The sequence below is a fragment of the Pseudophryne corroboree genome, chromosome 8, assembly GCF_028390025.1.
Source record: "Pseudophryne corroboree isolate aPseCor3 chromosome 8, aPseCor3.hap2, whole genome shotgun sequence".
Lineage (NCBI taxonomy): Eukaryota > Metazoa > Chordata > Amphibia > Anura > Myobatrachidae > Pseudophryne > Pseudophryne corroboree.
Window position 1 is genome coordinate 289,689,542 of NC_086451.1, and position 16,152 is coordinate 289,705,693.

Genomic DNA, 16,152 nt, shown 5'->3' on the forward strand with positions numbered 1-16,152 from the left:
TACAGGTAGTTTTTTCACACCCCACATAATACCCTTTTTTGTGGTACTTGTAGTATCAGAAATATGTAACACCTCCTTTATTGCCCTTAACATGTAACGTGTGGCCCTAATGGAAAATACGTTTGTTTCTTCACCGTCGACACTGGAGTCAGTGTCCGTGTCTGTGTCTGTGTCGACCGACTGAGGTAATGGGCGTTTTAAAGCCCCTGACGGTGTTTGAGACGCCTGGACAGGTACTAATTGGTTTGCCGGCCGTCTCATGTCGTCAACCGACCTTGCAGCGTGTTGACATTATCACGTAATTCCCTAAATAAGCCATCCATTCCGGTGTCGACTCCCTAGAGAGTGACATCACCATTACAGGCAATTTCTCCGCCTCCTCACCAACATCGTCCTCATACATGTCGACACACACGTACCGACACACAGCACACACACAGGGAATGCTCTGATAGAGGACAGGACCCCACTAGCCCTTTGGGGAGACAGAGGGAGAGTTTGCCAGCACACACCAAAATGCTATAATTATACAGGGACAACCTTATATAAGTGTTTTCCCTTATAGCATCTTAATATATTATAATATCGCCACATAAAATGCCCCCCCTCTCTGTTTTAACCCTGTTTCTGTAGTGCAGTGCAGGGGAGAGCCTGGGAGCCTTCCTAGCAGCGGAGCTGTGTAGGAAAATGGCGCTGTGTGCTGAGGAGAATAGGCCCCGCCCCCTTTTCGGCGGGCTTCTTCTCCCGTTTTTCTGACAACCTGGCAGGGGTTAAATACATCCATATAGCCCCAGAGGCTATATGTGATGTATTTTTAGCCAGCACAGGTACTTTCATTGCTGCCCAGGGCGCCCCCCCCAGCGCCCTGCACCCTCAGTGACCGTTGGTGTGAAGTGTGCTGAGAGCAATGGCGCACAGCTGCCGTGCTGTGCGCTACCTTAAGAAGACTGGGAAGTCTTCAGCCGCCGATTTCTGGACCTCTTCTCTCTTCAGCATCTGCAAGGGGGCCGGCGGCGCGGCTCCGGTGACCCATCCAGGCTGTACCTGTGATCGTCCCTCTGGAGCTAGTGTCCAGTAGCCTAAGAAGCCAATCCATCCTGCACGCAGGTGAGTTCACTTCTTCTCCCCTAAGTCCCTCGTTGCAGTGAGCCTGTTGCCAGCAGGACTCACTGAAAATAAAAAACCTAACAAAACTTTTACTCTAAGCAGCTCTTTAGGAGAGCCACCTAGATTGCACCCTTCTCAGCCGGGCACAAAAACCTAACTGAGGCTTGGAGGAGGGTCATAGGGGGAGGAGCCAGTGCACACCACCTGATCCTAAAGCTTTTACTTTTGTGCCCTGTCTCCTGCGGAGCCGCTATTCCCCATGGTCCTTACGGAGTCCCCAGCATCCACTTAGGACGTCAGAGAAATGAATAATTGGATGAACTGTGTGCATCAATGGCTGTTACTTATAGTCGTTCAGTATGAAATGTTAAATGTTAAAACAGCAAATTAGGTTTACATGGACCTATGAGTTACCCAGGAATGATGTTACATTTTTATACAGTGGTAATTAATTATGACCAATGTAAAATAGATGCCAATAAAAACAGTTGAATTATTTTTGATTCAAAGCTGATAAATAGCTCTAAAAGCTAAAAGCACAGAGCTGGGAACCCCATTCCATTTTGATACACATATTGCGTTTCAGCTTGCATGATATTGCATTCCTAGTATAAACATTTATACCCCTTTCATACATACATCAGAACCCCCTTTCATATATACAGTTCGCTCTGCTCTGTACCAAAGTCAGACTGAGACCTGGGAATTTTCCAGGCTGATAGACCCAGTTATTTCCTGGGTCTTATGTCTGCAAGGGGTACAAAGGAGTTATCTTGGACATAATAACTTATGAGATGTACTAATTATGTCACATCTCTACAATACAGACTGGATATTTGTTAATTAACCCCAATAAACTACTGGAGCATAACATGTTGGTTGCAAATCAGAGATGAATTAATATGATTCTACCACGTAGCTTACACTCCGAAAGCCTTTCCATCACAGTACTGTATGTACAAGAATTATCATCACTAGATAGTGCTTTTCATAAAACAGAGTTAATATTTTCCACAGGTATCGCTGAATAGTAAAACGTGTGCACTTTATACGTGAATACGGCAAGAATTCCTAACTCTTGTTATTCCCTAGAAATGATTTAAAATGTGACCTCAGTACTTAATTTGAACAAATGACTCACATCATAGAAAGAAACAGGCTACTTACCTTCAGCTCTGTCCTTCCTCTTAATTCCAAAAGATATCCCTCATTTAAAGATCTAAGTGTTTTGACAGTGCTCTGATTGACATGAATTCGATAGGCTGCAAAGGAAAACAAGCATTAACTTACTCTGTGAAGATGAGAAACTCAAGTGGTGTATAAGTGTCTTTCTTTTCTTCTAATAGTATAAGCTAGTAATTCTTGACAACCTAATGAGGGCTGAATATTTTAAATGAAGCCAAACAGACAAGTGAAGAATCACATCACAAATGTAGTCAGGTTGTCTGTCATTATGACTCGGATACACAAATACACAGAAAGCTGCCTCATCCTTACTGAAATGAGAGTAAAGCACTAATAGTTAACACCTCGCAGACATGTTTTGAAATTACAGGAAGTACAATGGGTACTAAACTGGGACCAGAATGTGAAACTCTATGTAATCCACTTGCTTAGTACATAACTACATAACAATAATACAAAAATTGGGAAGTTCAATACTGACTGACTGACTCATCAATACGGGGTCTATTTACTAAGGCTTGGTTGGAGATAAAGTCGCTGGAGATAAAGTACCAGCCAATCAGCTCCTAACTGTCATTTTTCAAACACAGCCTGTGGCATGGCAGTCAGGAGCCGGCTGGCTTGTACTTGATCTCCAGCGACTTTATCTCCATCCAAGGCTTAGTAAATAGACCCCTAATTCTCTTACTTCCTGATATGTTAGGAAGATGAAATGTAACATAGTTATTCTTCAGGTGGGAAATAGGAAAACTACGTCATTAGAATTTTAATAAACCCCCTCTAAGGGGATGAAGAGGTGGTTGACATAATGACGTCATTACCAATGTGTGGCTTGCGTTGCATGAATGATAACGCCCAAACGGACAATCAGACCAAAATTTGGATTATACCTCCAGTGTGTAGAATTTAATAAATGACAAAAATGGTCCTGTCACTTTTTACTGTATCTGCTCCTCGGGTAACGCCAAGAACCATGGATTAATATTTACTTATATTAAGACGTCTCAAATGTACATATATAGATCTACCACATTTTTAACACATTTATACTTACAACCATGAAAATCAGAGACACCCGTGAGAAGAACGGGTAGAACAGTTAGTATACAGTAAAGACAGCTAAACCCTCTGATAAATGCAAGCGTTGGCAGCTATAATATTGTTGTAATGACTAGAGAGTCTGTGTCATTTCTTTACTCACGTAACCCTGTAGATTCCATGCGGGATGCAGTATTTACTGTATCCCCAAAGAGGCAGTACCTTGGCATTGTTAATCCCACTACGCCAGCAACCACAGACCCTACAGGACGAAGTGCAGAAACTCTTATAGAATAAAATCACCCGACAACATAAGTGCACACTGTAATACATTTTTTCTATGTTATAGCCATTACACAAAGAGTTTAGTGCTAAACTACTGTAGGCTCATGTTTGACATATGACTATTTTATACATATAAAATGCAACTCTGTAGTATCCATGTGCAGCATAATGTGAATGCAATCTATAATCTTATGTCCACAAATGGCTGCTGTCCTTTTGTTTGTAGCCATGAATGTCCAAGTAACACAAAAAAAACCTCATAATAATAAGAATTTACTTACCGATAATTCTATTTCTCGGAGTCCGTAGTGGATGCTGGGGTTCCTGAAAGGACCATGGGGAATAGCGGCTCCGCAGGAGACAGGGCACAAAAAAGTAAAGCTTTTACCAGATCAGGTGGTGTGCACTGGCTCCTCCCCCTATGACCCTCCTCCAGACTCCAGTTAGGTACTGTGCCCGGACGAGCGTACACAATAAGGGAGGCAATTTGAATCCCGGGTAAGACTCATACCAGCCACACCAATCACACCGTACAACTTGTGATCTAAACCCAGTTAACAGTATGATAACAGAAAGAGCCTCTTAAAGATGGCTCCTTAACAATATAACCCGAATTTGTTAACAATAACTATGTACAGTATTGCAGATAATCCGCACTTGGGATGGGCGCCCAGCATCCACTACGGACTCCGAGAAATAGAATTATCGGTAAGTAAATTCTTATTTTCTCTATCGTCCTAAGTGGATGCTGGGGTTCCTGAAAGGACCATGGGGATTATACCAAAGCTCCCAAACGGGCGGGAGAGTGCGGATGACTCTGCAGCACCGAATGAGAGAATTCCAAGTCCTCTTTTGCCAGGGTATCAAATTTGTAGAATTTTACAAACGTGTTTTCCCCCGACCACGTAGCTGCTCGACAGAATTGTAATGCCGAGACCCCTCGGGCAGCCGCCCAAGATGAGCCCACCTTCCTTGTGGAATGGGCCTTAACAGATTTAGGCTGTGGCAGGCCTGCCACAGAATGAGCAAGTTGAATTGTGTTACAAATCCAACGAGCAATCGTCTGCTTAGAAGCAGGGGCACCCAACTTGTTGGGTGCATATAGTATCAACAGCGAGTCAGATTTTCTGACTTCAGCCGTCCTTGAAATGTATATTTTTAAGGCTCTGACAACGTCCAACAACTTGGAGTCCTCCAAGTCGCCAGTGGCCGCAGGCACCACAATAGGTTGGTTCAGGTGAAACGCTGATACCACCTTAGGGAGAAAATGCGGACGAGTCCTCAGTTCTGCCCTATCCGAATGGAAGATTAGATAAGGGCTTTTATAAGATAAAGCCGCCAATTTAGATACTCTCCTGGCGGAAGCCAGGGCCAGTAACATAGTCACTTTCCATGTGAGATATTTAAAATCCACCTTTTTCAATGGTTCAAACCAATGGGATTTGAGGAAATCTAAAACTACATTTAGATCCCACGGTGCCACCGGAGGCACCACAGGAGGCTGTATATGCAGTACTCCTTTAACAAAAGTCTGTACCTCAGGAACTGAGGCCAATTCTTTTTGGAAGAATATTGACAGGGCCGAAATTTGAACCTTAATAGATCTCAATTTGAGACCCATAGACAATCCTGATTGTAGGAAATGTAGGAAACGACCCAGTTGAAATTCCTCCGTCGGAACACTCCGATCCTCGCACCACGCGACATATTTTCGCCAAATGCGGTGATAATGTTTCGCGGTGACTTCCTTCCTTGCCTTAATCAAGGTAGGAATGACTTCTTCTGGAATGCCTTTCCCTTTTAGGATCTGGCGTTCAACCGCCATGCCGTCAAACGCAGCCGCGGTAAGTCTTGAAAGAGACAGGGACCCTGTTGTAGCAGGTCCCTTCTCAGAAGTAGAGGGCACGGGTCGTCCGTGACCAACTCTTGAAGTTCCGGGTACCAAGTCCTTCTTGGCCAATCCGGAGCCACTAGTATTGTTCTTACTCCTCCTCACCGTATAATCTTCAATACCTTTGGTATGAGAGGCAGAGGAGGAAACACATATACTGATTTGTACACCCAAGGTGTTACCAGTGCGTCCACAGCTATTGCCTGTGGATCTCTTGACCTGGCGCAATACTTGTCCAGTTTCTTGTTGAGGCGAGACGCCATCATGTCTACCATTGGTCTTTCCCAACAGTTTATTAGCATGTGGAAGACTTCTGGATGAAGACCCCCCTCTCCCGGGTGAATATCGTGTCTGCTGAGGAAGTCTGCTTCCCAGTTGTCCACGCCCGGGAAGAACACTGCTGACAGTGCTATTACGTGATTCTCCGCCCAGCGAAGAATCTTGGCAGCTTCTGCCATTGCACTCCTGCTTCTTGTGCCGCCCTGTCTGTTTACATGGGCGACCGCCGTGATGTTGTCCGACTGAATCAACACCGGTTTTCCTTGCAGGAGTGGTTCCGCCTGGCTTAGAGCATTTTAGATTGCTCTTAGTACCAGAATGTTTATGTGAAGAGACTTTTCCAGGTTCGTCCATACCCCCTGGAAGTTTCTTCCTTGTGTGACTGCTCCCCAACCTCTCAGGCTGGCGTCCGAGGTCACCAGGATCAAATCCTGTATGCCGAATCTGCGGCCCTCCAATAGATGAGCCTTTTGCAACCACCACAGAAGATATACCCTTGTCCTTGGCGACAGGGTTATTCGCAGGTGCATCTGAGGATGCGACCCTGACCATTTGTCCAACAGATCCCTTTGGAAAATTCTTGCATGGAATCTGCCGAATGGAATTGCTTCGTAAAAAGCCACCATTTTTCCCAGGACTCTTGTGCATTGATGTACAGACACCTTTCCTGGTTTTAGGAGGTTCCTGACAGGTCGGATAACTCCTTGGCTTTTTCCTCGGGAAGAAAAACCTTTTTCTGAACCGTGTCCAGAATCATCCCTAGGAACAGCAGACGTATCGTCGGAAAACAGCTGCGATTCTTGGAATATTTAGAATCCAGTCGTGCCGTCGAAGAACTACTTTAGATAGTGCTCTTCCGACCTCCAACTGTTCTCTGGAACTTGCCCTTTTTAGGTCGTGCAAGTAAGGGATAATTTAGATGCCTTTTTTCTTTGAAGAAACATCTTTTCGGCCATTACCTTGGTAAAAAGGCCCGGGGTGCCGTGGATAATTCAAACGGCATCGTCTGAAACTGATATTGACAGTTCTGTACCACGAACCAGAGGTACCCTTGATGAGAAGGACAAAATTTGGACATGGAGGTAATCCTTGATGTCCAGGGACACCATATAGTCCCCTTTTTTCCGGTTCGCTATCACTGCTCTGAGTGACTTTATCTCGATTTGAACCTTTTATGTAAGTGTTCAAAACATTTTAGATTTAGACTATGTGTCACCAAGCCGTCTGGCTTCAGTACCACAATATAGTGTGGAAAAATAATACCCTTTTCCTTGTCGTAGGAGGGGTACTTTGATTATCACCTGCTGGATATACAGCTTGTGAATTGTTTCCAATGCTGCCTCCCTGTCGGAGGGAGCCGTTGGTAAAGCAGACTTCAGGAACCTGCGAGGAGAAGATGTCTCGACTCTCCAATCTTTACCCCTGGGATAATACTCGTACGATCTAGGGGTCAACTTGCGAGTGATCCCACTGCGCCCTGAGACTCTTGAGACTACCCCCCCACCTTGAGTCCGCTTGCACGGCCCCAGCGTCATGCTGAGGACTTGGCAGACGCGGTGGAGGGCTTCTTTTCCTGGGAAAGGGCTGCCTGCTGCAGTCTACTTCCCTTACCTCTATGTCTGGGCAGATATGACTGGCCTTTTGCCTGCATGCCCTCATGGGAAAGGAAAGATTGAGGCTGAAAAGACGGTGTCTTTTTTAGCTGAGATGTAACTTGGGGTAAAAAAGGTTGGATTTCCCAGCTGTTGCTGTGGTCCCCAGGTCCGATGGACCGACCCCCAAATAACTCCTTCCCTTTATACAGCAATACTTCCATCTGCCGTATGGGATCTGTATCACCTGACCACTGTCGTGTCCCTGACATCTTCTGGGAGATATGGACAACGCACTTATCTTGATGCCAGAGAGCAAATATCCCTCTGTGCATCTCACATACATATATATAGAATGCATCCTATTAAATGCTCTACATGAATAAAATATTTTCAGTCAGGGAATCCGACCAAGCCAACCCAGCACTGCATCTCCAGGCTGATGGCGATCGCTGGTCGCAGTATAACCACCGTATGTGTGTATATACTTTTTAGGATATTTTTCCAGCTTCCTATCAGCTGGCTCCTTGAGGGCGGCCGTATCTGGAGACGGTAACGCCACTTGATAAGCGTGTGAGCGCCTTATCACCCTAAGGGGTGTTTCCCAACGTACCCTAATTTCTGGCGGGAAAGGGTATAACGCCAATATTTGCTATCGGGGTAACCCTACGCATCATCACACACTTCATTTTATTTTATCTGATTCAGGAAAAACTACAGGTAGTTTTTTCCACTCCCACATAATACCCTTTCTTGTGGTACTTGTAGTATCAGAAACACGTAACACCTCCTTCATTGCCCTTAACGTGTGGCCCTAATGAGAAATACGTTTGTTTATTCACCGTCGACACTGTATTCAGTGTCCGTGTCTGTGTCTGTGTCGACCGACTGAGGTAAATGGGCGTTTTTAAAACCCCTGACGGTGTTTCTGAGACGCCTGGACCGGTCCTAATAGATTGTCGGCCGTCTCATGTCGTCAACCGACCTTGCAGCGTGTTGACATTCTCACGTAATTCTCTAAATAAGCCATCCATTCCGGTGTCGACTCCCTAGAGAGTGACATCACCATTACAGGCAATTTCTCCGCCTCCTCACCAACATCGTCCTCATACATGTCGACACACACGTGCCGACACACAGCACACACACCGGGAATGCTCTGACAGAGGACAGGACCCACTAGCCCTTTGGGGAGACAGAGGGAGAGTCTGCCAGCACACACCAAAAACGCCATAATTATATAGGGACAACCTTATATAAGTGTTTCTCCCTTATAGCATCTTTTATATATATACAATATCGCCAAAATCAGTGCCCCCCCTCTCTGTTTTAACCCTGTTTCTGTAGTGCAGTGCAGGGGAGAGCCTGGGAGCCTTCTCTCCAGCTTTTCTGTGAGAGAAAATGGCGCTGTGTGCTGAGGAGATAGGCCCCGCCCCTTTTACGGCGGGCTCGTCTCCCGCTATTTTTAAAGTTAGGCAGGGGTTAAATATCTCCATATAGCCTCTGTGGGCTATATGTGAGGTATTTTTTGCCTCTAATAAGGTTTTTATTTGCCTCTCAGAGCGCCCCCCCCAGCGCTCTGCACCCTCAGTGACTGTTGTGTGAAGTGTGCTGAGAGGAAAATGGCGCACAGCTGCAGTGCTGTGCGCTACCTTTATGAAGACTCAGGAGTCTTCAGCCGCCGATTTTGGACCTCTTCTCTCTTCAGCGTCTGCAAGGGGGCCGGCGGCGCGGCTCCGGTGACCATCCAGGCTGTACCTGTGATCGTCCCTCTGGAGCTAGTGTCCAGTAGCCAAGCAGCAAATCCACTCTGCACGCAGGTGAGTTCACTACTTCTCCCCTAAGTCCCTCGTTGCAGTGATCCTGTTGCCAGCAGGACTCACTGTAAAGTAAAAAACCTAAGCTAAACTTTCTCTAAGCAGCTCTTTAGGAGAGCCACCTAGATTGCACCCTTCTCGTTCGGGCACAAAATCTAACTGGAGTCTGGAGGAGGGTCATAGGGGGAGGAGCCAGTGCACACCACCTGATCTGGTAAAAGCTTTACTTTTTTGTGCCCTGTCTCCTGCGGAGCCGCTATTCCCCATGGTCCTTTCAGGAACCCCAGCATCCACTTAGGACGATAGAGAAAAAATGTAACAGAGAAATATAGGCATGGGATTTGTGGGGTGAACTTGATGATAGTATGTCATATGTATGTTAGACAGCAGCAGCTACTACATACATGCTGACGTTTTTAATTATCATTCTGGGAGATCACGGAGAGGGTCACTAAGGTTGTAGGTGCGGGGGCTTGATGCAGCAAATTGCTTCACAGCAGCCCTGTCTTGGCAATACAGACCCACAATTAGCTGCATTGTGCAACCAGGGGCTGGGCTACACTGATATGATGCGACTGGGAACTGGGAGAGATGTGGGAGGCTGGTCCTCCTGGAATCTCATTGGAATTTGGGAATTTCCAAGACATTCCGTGAGTGTAGACAAGTATGTGCTTATCTGATGCCAAGATGAGTAAAATGATCTCTTTTGTTAAATGAGGAAAGCATGTTACCTGAATGGAGGCCTATGCGGATCCTTACAGGGACATCAGGCATGTGTCGCATTTTGAAGGATCCCACTGAGCTGAGGATATCCAGAGACATGTTAGCAATCTCTGCTGCATGCCTATTACCATTCCTCTTGGGAAGGCCTGATGCCACCATGTAGGCATCTCCTATTGTCTCTACCTGTCATCACAAAAGCAAGACAACAATATTGTCATAACTGACCCCCTGAAAATAAGAATTTACTTACCGATAATTCTATTTCTCGTAGTCCGTAGTGGATGCTGGGGACTCCGTAAGGACCAAGGGGGATAGCGGCTCCGCAGGAGACTGGGCACAAAAGTAAAGCTTTAGAACTACCTGGTGTGCACTGGCTCCTCCCCCCATGACCCTCCTCCAAGCCTCAGTTAGGATACTGTGCCCGGATGAGCGTACACAATAAGGAAGGATTTTGAATCCCGGGTAAGACTCATACCAGCCACACCAATCACACCATATAACTTGTGATCTAAACCCAGTTAACAGCATGATAACAGAGGAGCCTCTAGAAAAGATGGCTCACTACAGCAATAACCCGATTTTTTTTTTTTTTGGTAACAATAACTATGTACCAGTATTGCAGACAATCCGCACTTGGGATGGGCGCCCAGCATCCACTACGGACTACGAGAAATAGAATTATCGGTAAGTAAATTCTTATTTTCTCTGACGTCCTAGTGGATGCTGGGGACTCCGTAAGGACCATGGGGATTATACCAAAGCTCCCAAACGGGCGGGAGAGTGCGGATGACTCTGCAGCACCAAATGAGAGAACTCCAGGTCCTCCTCAGCCAGGGTATCAAATTTGTAGAATTTTACAAACGTATTTGCTCCTGACCAAGTAGCTGCTCGGCAAAGTTGTAAAGCCGAGACCCCTCGGGCAGCCGCCCAAGATGAGCCCACCTTCCTTGTGGAATGGGCTTTTACAGATTTTGTCTGTGGCAGGCCTGCCACAGAATGTGCAAGCTGAATTGTACTACAAATCCAACGAGCAATAGTCTGCTTAGAAGCAGGAGCACCCAGCTTGTTGGGTGCATACAGAATAAACAACGAGTCAGATTTTCTGACTCCAGCCGTCCTGGAAACCTATATTTCCAGGGCCCTGACAACGTCTAGCAACTTGGAGTCCTCCAAGTCCCTAGTAGCCGCAAGCACCACAATAGGTTGATTCAGGTGAAACGCTGAAAACCACCTTAGGGAGAAACTGAGGACAAGTCCTCAATTCCGCCCTGTCCGAATGGAAAATCAGATGAGGGCTTTTACAGGATAAAGCCGCCAATTCTGACACGCACCTGGCCCAGGCCAGGGCCAACAGCATGACCACTTTCCATGTGAGATATTTTAACTCCACATATTTAAGTGGTTCAAACCAATGTGACTTTTGGAACCCAAAAACTACATTTAGATCCCAAGGTGCCACTGGAGGCACAAAAGGAGGCTGTATATACAGTACCCCTTTCACAAACGTCTGAACTTCAGGGACTGAAGCTAGTTCTTTTTGGAAGAAAATTGACAGGGCCGAAATTTGAACCTTAATGGACCCCCATTTCAGGCCCATAGACACTCCTGTTTGCAGGAAATGTAGGAATCGACCTAGTTGAAAATTCCTCCGTCGGGGCCTTACTGGCCTGGCACCACGCAACATATTTTCGCCAAATGCGGTGATAATGTTTTGCGGTTATATCTTTCCTGGCTTTGATCAGGATAGGAATGACTTCATCCGGAATGCCTTTCTCCTTCAGGATCCGGCGTTCAACCGCCATGCCGTCAAACGCAGTCGCGGTAAGTCTTGGAACAGACAGGGTCCTTGCTGGAGCAGGTCCCTTCTTAGAGGTAGAGGCCACGGATCCTCCGTGAGCATCTCTTGAAGTTCCGGTTACCAAGTCCTTCTTGGCCAATACGGAGCCCGAATATAGTGCTTACTCCTCTCCATCTTATAATTCTCAGTACCTTGGGTATGAGAGGCAGAGGAGGGAACACATACACTGACTGGTACACCCACTGTGTTACCAGAGCGTCTACAGCTATTGCCGGAGGGTCCCTTGACCCGGCGCAATACTTGTCGAGTTTTATAAACATGTGGAAGACTTCTGGGTGAAGTCCCCACTTGCTGACAGTGTTATCACATGATTTTCCGCCCAGCGAAGAATCCTTGCAGCTTCTGCCATTGCCCTCCTGCTTCTTGTGTCACCCTGTCTGTTTACGTGGGTGACTGCCGTGATGTTGTCCGAATGGATCAACTCCGGGTGACCTTGAAGCAGAGGTCTTGCTGAGCTTAGAGCATTGTAAATGGCCCTTAGCTTCAGGATATTTATGTGAAGTGATGTCTCCAGGCTTGACCATAAGCTCTGGAAATTCCTTCCCTGTGTGACTGCTCCCCAGCCTCGCAGGCTGGCATCCGTGGTCACCAGGACCCAGTCCTGAATGTCGAATCTGCGGCCCTCTAGAAGATGAGCACTCTGCAACCACCACAGGAGAGACACCCTTGTGCTTGGTGACAGGGTTATCCGCTGATGCATCTGAAGATGCGACCCGGACCATTTGTCCAGCAGGTCCCACTGGAAAGTTCTTGCGTGGAATCTGCCGCATGGGATTGCTTCGTAGGAAGCCACCATTTTTCCCAGAACCCTTTCATTGATGTACTGAGACTTGGCTCGGTTATAGGAGGTTCCCGACTAGCTCGGATAACTCCCTGACTTTCTCCTCCGGGAGAAACACCTTTTTCTGGACTGTGTCCAGGATCATCCCTAGGAACAGACGACGAGTCGTCGGAATCAGCTGCGATTTTGGAATATTGAGAATCCAATCGTGCTGCCGCAACACTACCTGAGATAGTGCTACACCGACCTCCAACTGTTCCCTGGATCTTACCCTTATCAGGGAATCGTCCAAGTAAGGGATAACTAAAATTCCCTTCCTTCGAAGGAGTATCATCATTTCGGCCATTACCTTGGTAAAGACCCGGGGTGCCGTGGACCATCCATACGGCAGCGTCTGAAACTGATAGTGACAGTTCTGTACCATAAACCTGAGGTACCCTTGGTGAGAAGGGTAAATTGGGACATGAAGGTAAGCATCCTTGATGTCCCGAGACATCATGTAGTCCCCTTCTTCCAGGTTCGCAATCACTGCTCTGAGTGACTCAATCTTGAATTTGAACCTCCGTATGTAAGTGTTCAAGATTTTAGATTTAGAATCGGTCTCACCGAGCCGTCCGGCTTCGGTACCCCAACAGTGTGGAATAATACCCCGTTCCCTGTTGCAGGAGGGGTACCTTGATTATCACCTGCTGGGAATACAGCTTGTGAATGGCTTCCAAAACTGCCTCCCTGTCAGAAGGAGACATCGGTAAAGCCGACTTTAGGAAACGGCGAGGGGGAGACGTCTCGAATTCCAATTTGTACCCCTGAGATATCACCTGAAGGATCCAGGGGTCTACTTGCGAGTGAGCCCACTGCGCGCTGAAATTCATTGAGACGGGCCCCCACCGTGCCTGATTCTGCTTGTAAAGCCCCAGCGTCATACTGAGGGCTTGGCAGAGGCGGGAGAGGGCTTCTGTTCCTGGGAACTGGCTGATTTCTGCAGCCTTTTTCCTCTCCCTCTGTCACGGGGCAGAAATGAGGAACCTTTTGCCCGCTTGCCCACGAAAAGACTGCGCCTGATAATACGGCGTCTTCTTATGTTGAGAGGCGACCTGGGGTACAAACGTGGATTTCCCAGCTGTTGCCGTGGCCACCAGGTCTGAAAGACCGACCCCAAATAACTCCTCCCCTTAATAAGGCAATACTTCCAAATGCCGTTTGGAATCCGCATCACCTGACCACTGTCGTGTCCATAACCCTCTACTGGCAGAAATGGACAACGCACTTAGACTTGATGCCAGTCGGCAAATATTCCGCTGTGCATCACGCATATATAGAAATGCATCTTTTAAATGCTCTATAGGCAATAATATACTGTCCCTATCTAGGGTATCAATATTTTCAGTCAGGGAATCCGACCACGCCAACCCAGCACTGCACATCCAGGCTGAAGCGATTGCTGGTCGCAGTATAACACCAGTATGTGTGTAAATACATTTTTCATTGCCTCAATCATGTAACGTGTGGCCCTACTGGAAGTCACATTTGTCTCTTCACCGTCGACACTGGAGTCAGTATCCGTGTCGGCGTCTATATCTGCCATCTGAGGTAACGGGCGCTTTAGAGCCCCTGACGGCCTATGAGACGTCTGGACAGGCACAAGCTGAGTAGCCGGCTGTCTCATGTCAACTACTGTCTTTTATACAGAGCTGACACTGTCACGTAATTATTACAGGCAATCTGCTCCGTCTCCACATCATTTTTCTCCTCATACATGTCGACACAAACGTACCGACACACAGCACACACACAGGGAATGCTCTGATAGAGGACAGGACCCCACTAGCCCTTTGGGGAGACAGAGGGAGAGTTTGCCAGCACACACCAGAGCGCTATATATATACAGGGATAACCTTATATAAGTGTTTTTCCCCTTATAGCTGCTGTATTTTTAATACTGCGCATAATTAGTGCCCCCCTCTCTTTTTTAACCCTTTCTGTAGTGTAGTGACTGCAGGGGAGAGCCAGGGAGCTTCCCTCCAACGGAGCTGTGAGGGAAAATGGCGCCAGTGTGCTGAGGAGATAGGCTCCGCCCCCTTCTCGGCGGCCTTATCTCCCGTTTTTCTGTGTATTCTGGCAGGGGTTAAATTCATCCATATAGCCCAGGAGCTATATGTGATGCATTTTTTGCCATCCAAGGTGTTTTTATTGCGTCCCAGGGCGCCCCCCCCAGCGCCCTGCACCCTCAGTGACCGGAGTGTGAAGTGTGCTGAGAGCAATGGCGCACAGCTGCAGTGCTGTGCGCTACCTTGTTGAAGACAGGACGTCTTCTGCCGCCGATTTTCCGGACCTCTTCTGTCTTCTGGCTCTGTAAGGGGGCCGGCGGCGCGGCTCTGGGACCTATCCATGGCTGGGCCTGTGATCGGTCCCTCTGGAGCTAATGTCCAGTAGCCTAAGAAGCCCAATCCACTCTGCACGCAGGTGAGTTCGCTTCTTCTCCCCTTAGTCCCTCGATGCAGTGAGCCTGTTGCCAGCAGGTCTCACTGAACCTAAAAAACCTAAAACTAAACTTTTCACTAAGCAGCTCAGGAGAGCCACCTAGTGTGCACCCTTCTCGTTCGGGCACAAAAATCTAACTGAGGCTTGGAGGAGGGTCATGGGGGGAGGAGCCAGTGCACACCAGGTAGTTCTAAAGCTTTACTTTTGTGCCTAGTCTCCTGCGGAGCCGCTATCCCCCTTGGTCCTTACGGAGTCCCCAGCATCCACTAGGACGTCAGAGAAAATCAGGTATGAAATAACAATAACACGTATGTCAGAAAAGTCAGGTCTGCATAGCTGTAGTTTTTCAAAGCCTACTCATGCAAATCCATTATTAGAGACAATCTTAATATATAGGCACAATGGGCAGCTGCCCAGGGCCATACAATTCTTGTGGCCTTCAAGCAGGGGTGGGTAAGGGTCACACAATGAGAGCGGCCAGGCAGCATTCTCTACCCTGCCTCCCAGACTGCAGCCAGACAGTGAATGACAGTCAGCATGCTGATTGGTGGATGACTTGAGCTATCCACCATTCAGAGTGCTGACAGCCATTCACTGTATAAAAGCATGTAGAGAGACGGCATGGAACCGCAGGAAGAGCATGTTATGGTTTCTTTTTTTCCAATTGATTCCTGTGAATGGGTGGTTAGGGGCCCCAGTGCATTGCTTTGTTCAGAGCCTACTATGCTGTTAACTTTAGACTGCCCTGTGTGTACCTGTTAGTGATGGGTCACTGAGGGATAGCGTAGTTTAGTTAAACTGTAGTTGAAATCCGGTGACATATTCTTTCTGTGCACAGATGAGTATACAGATTTAGCAGTCATTCTAGTAAGTGGGAAAGAAGCATTTCCCCTGCACAGGAGTGCTGAGTGGAGATATATTAATTCATTTATTTAAATATATTTACAAAAAGAGGTGGAGCAATCACCACAGACAAAAGTGAGGTGTAGTGGTATAGCAAATATTTCCTAAGTAGGCAAAAATGTACATTCAGGCTGGGTCACAGGTTCTCATATTTTAGTACAAGTGCTTCAGATATTTTTCTGGTATCCGGACTATAGGGTGTCAGTGTCTAG

The 16,152-nt window shown here is 47.1% G+C and overlaps 1 protein-coding gene across 6 annotated transcripts in view; it reads right to left on the bottom strand.

Annotated features, from left to right (window-relative positions):
• Window positions 1-16,152, bottom strand: part of GUCY2F (guanylate cyclase 2F, retinal) — a 213,949-nt gene that overhangs the window by 37,178 nt on the left and 160,619 nt on the right. For all 6 annotated transcript variants that reach the window (XM_063937293.1, XM_063937290.1, XM_063937295.1 and 3 more), the window contains 3 exons: window positions 9,926-10,100; window positions 3,494-3,592; window positions 2,275-2,369 (listed from right to left, as the gene is read on the bottom strand). In XM_063937293.1, coding sequence (XP_063793363.1) covers window positions 2,275-2,369; window positions 3,494-3,592; window positions 9,926-10,100 — 369 coding nt within the window. The remainder of the gene's footprint in view (window positions 1-2,274; window positions 2,370-3,493; window positions 3,593-9,925; window positions 10,101-16,152) is intronic.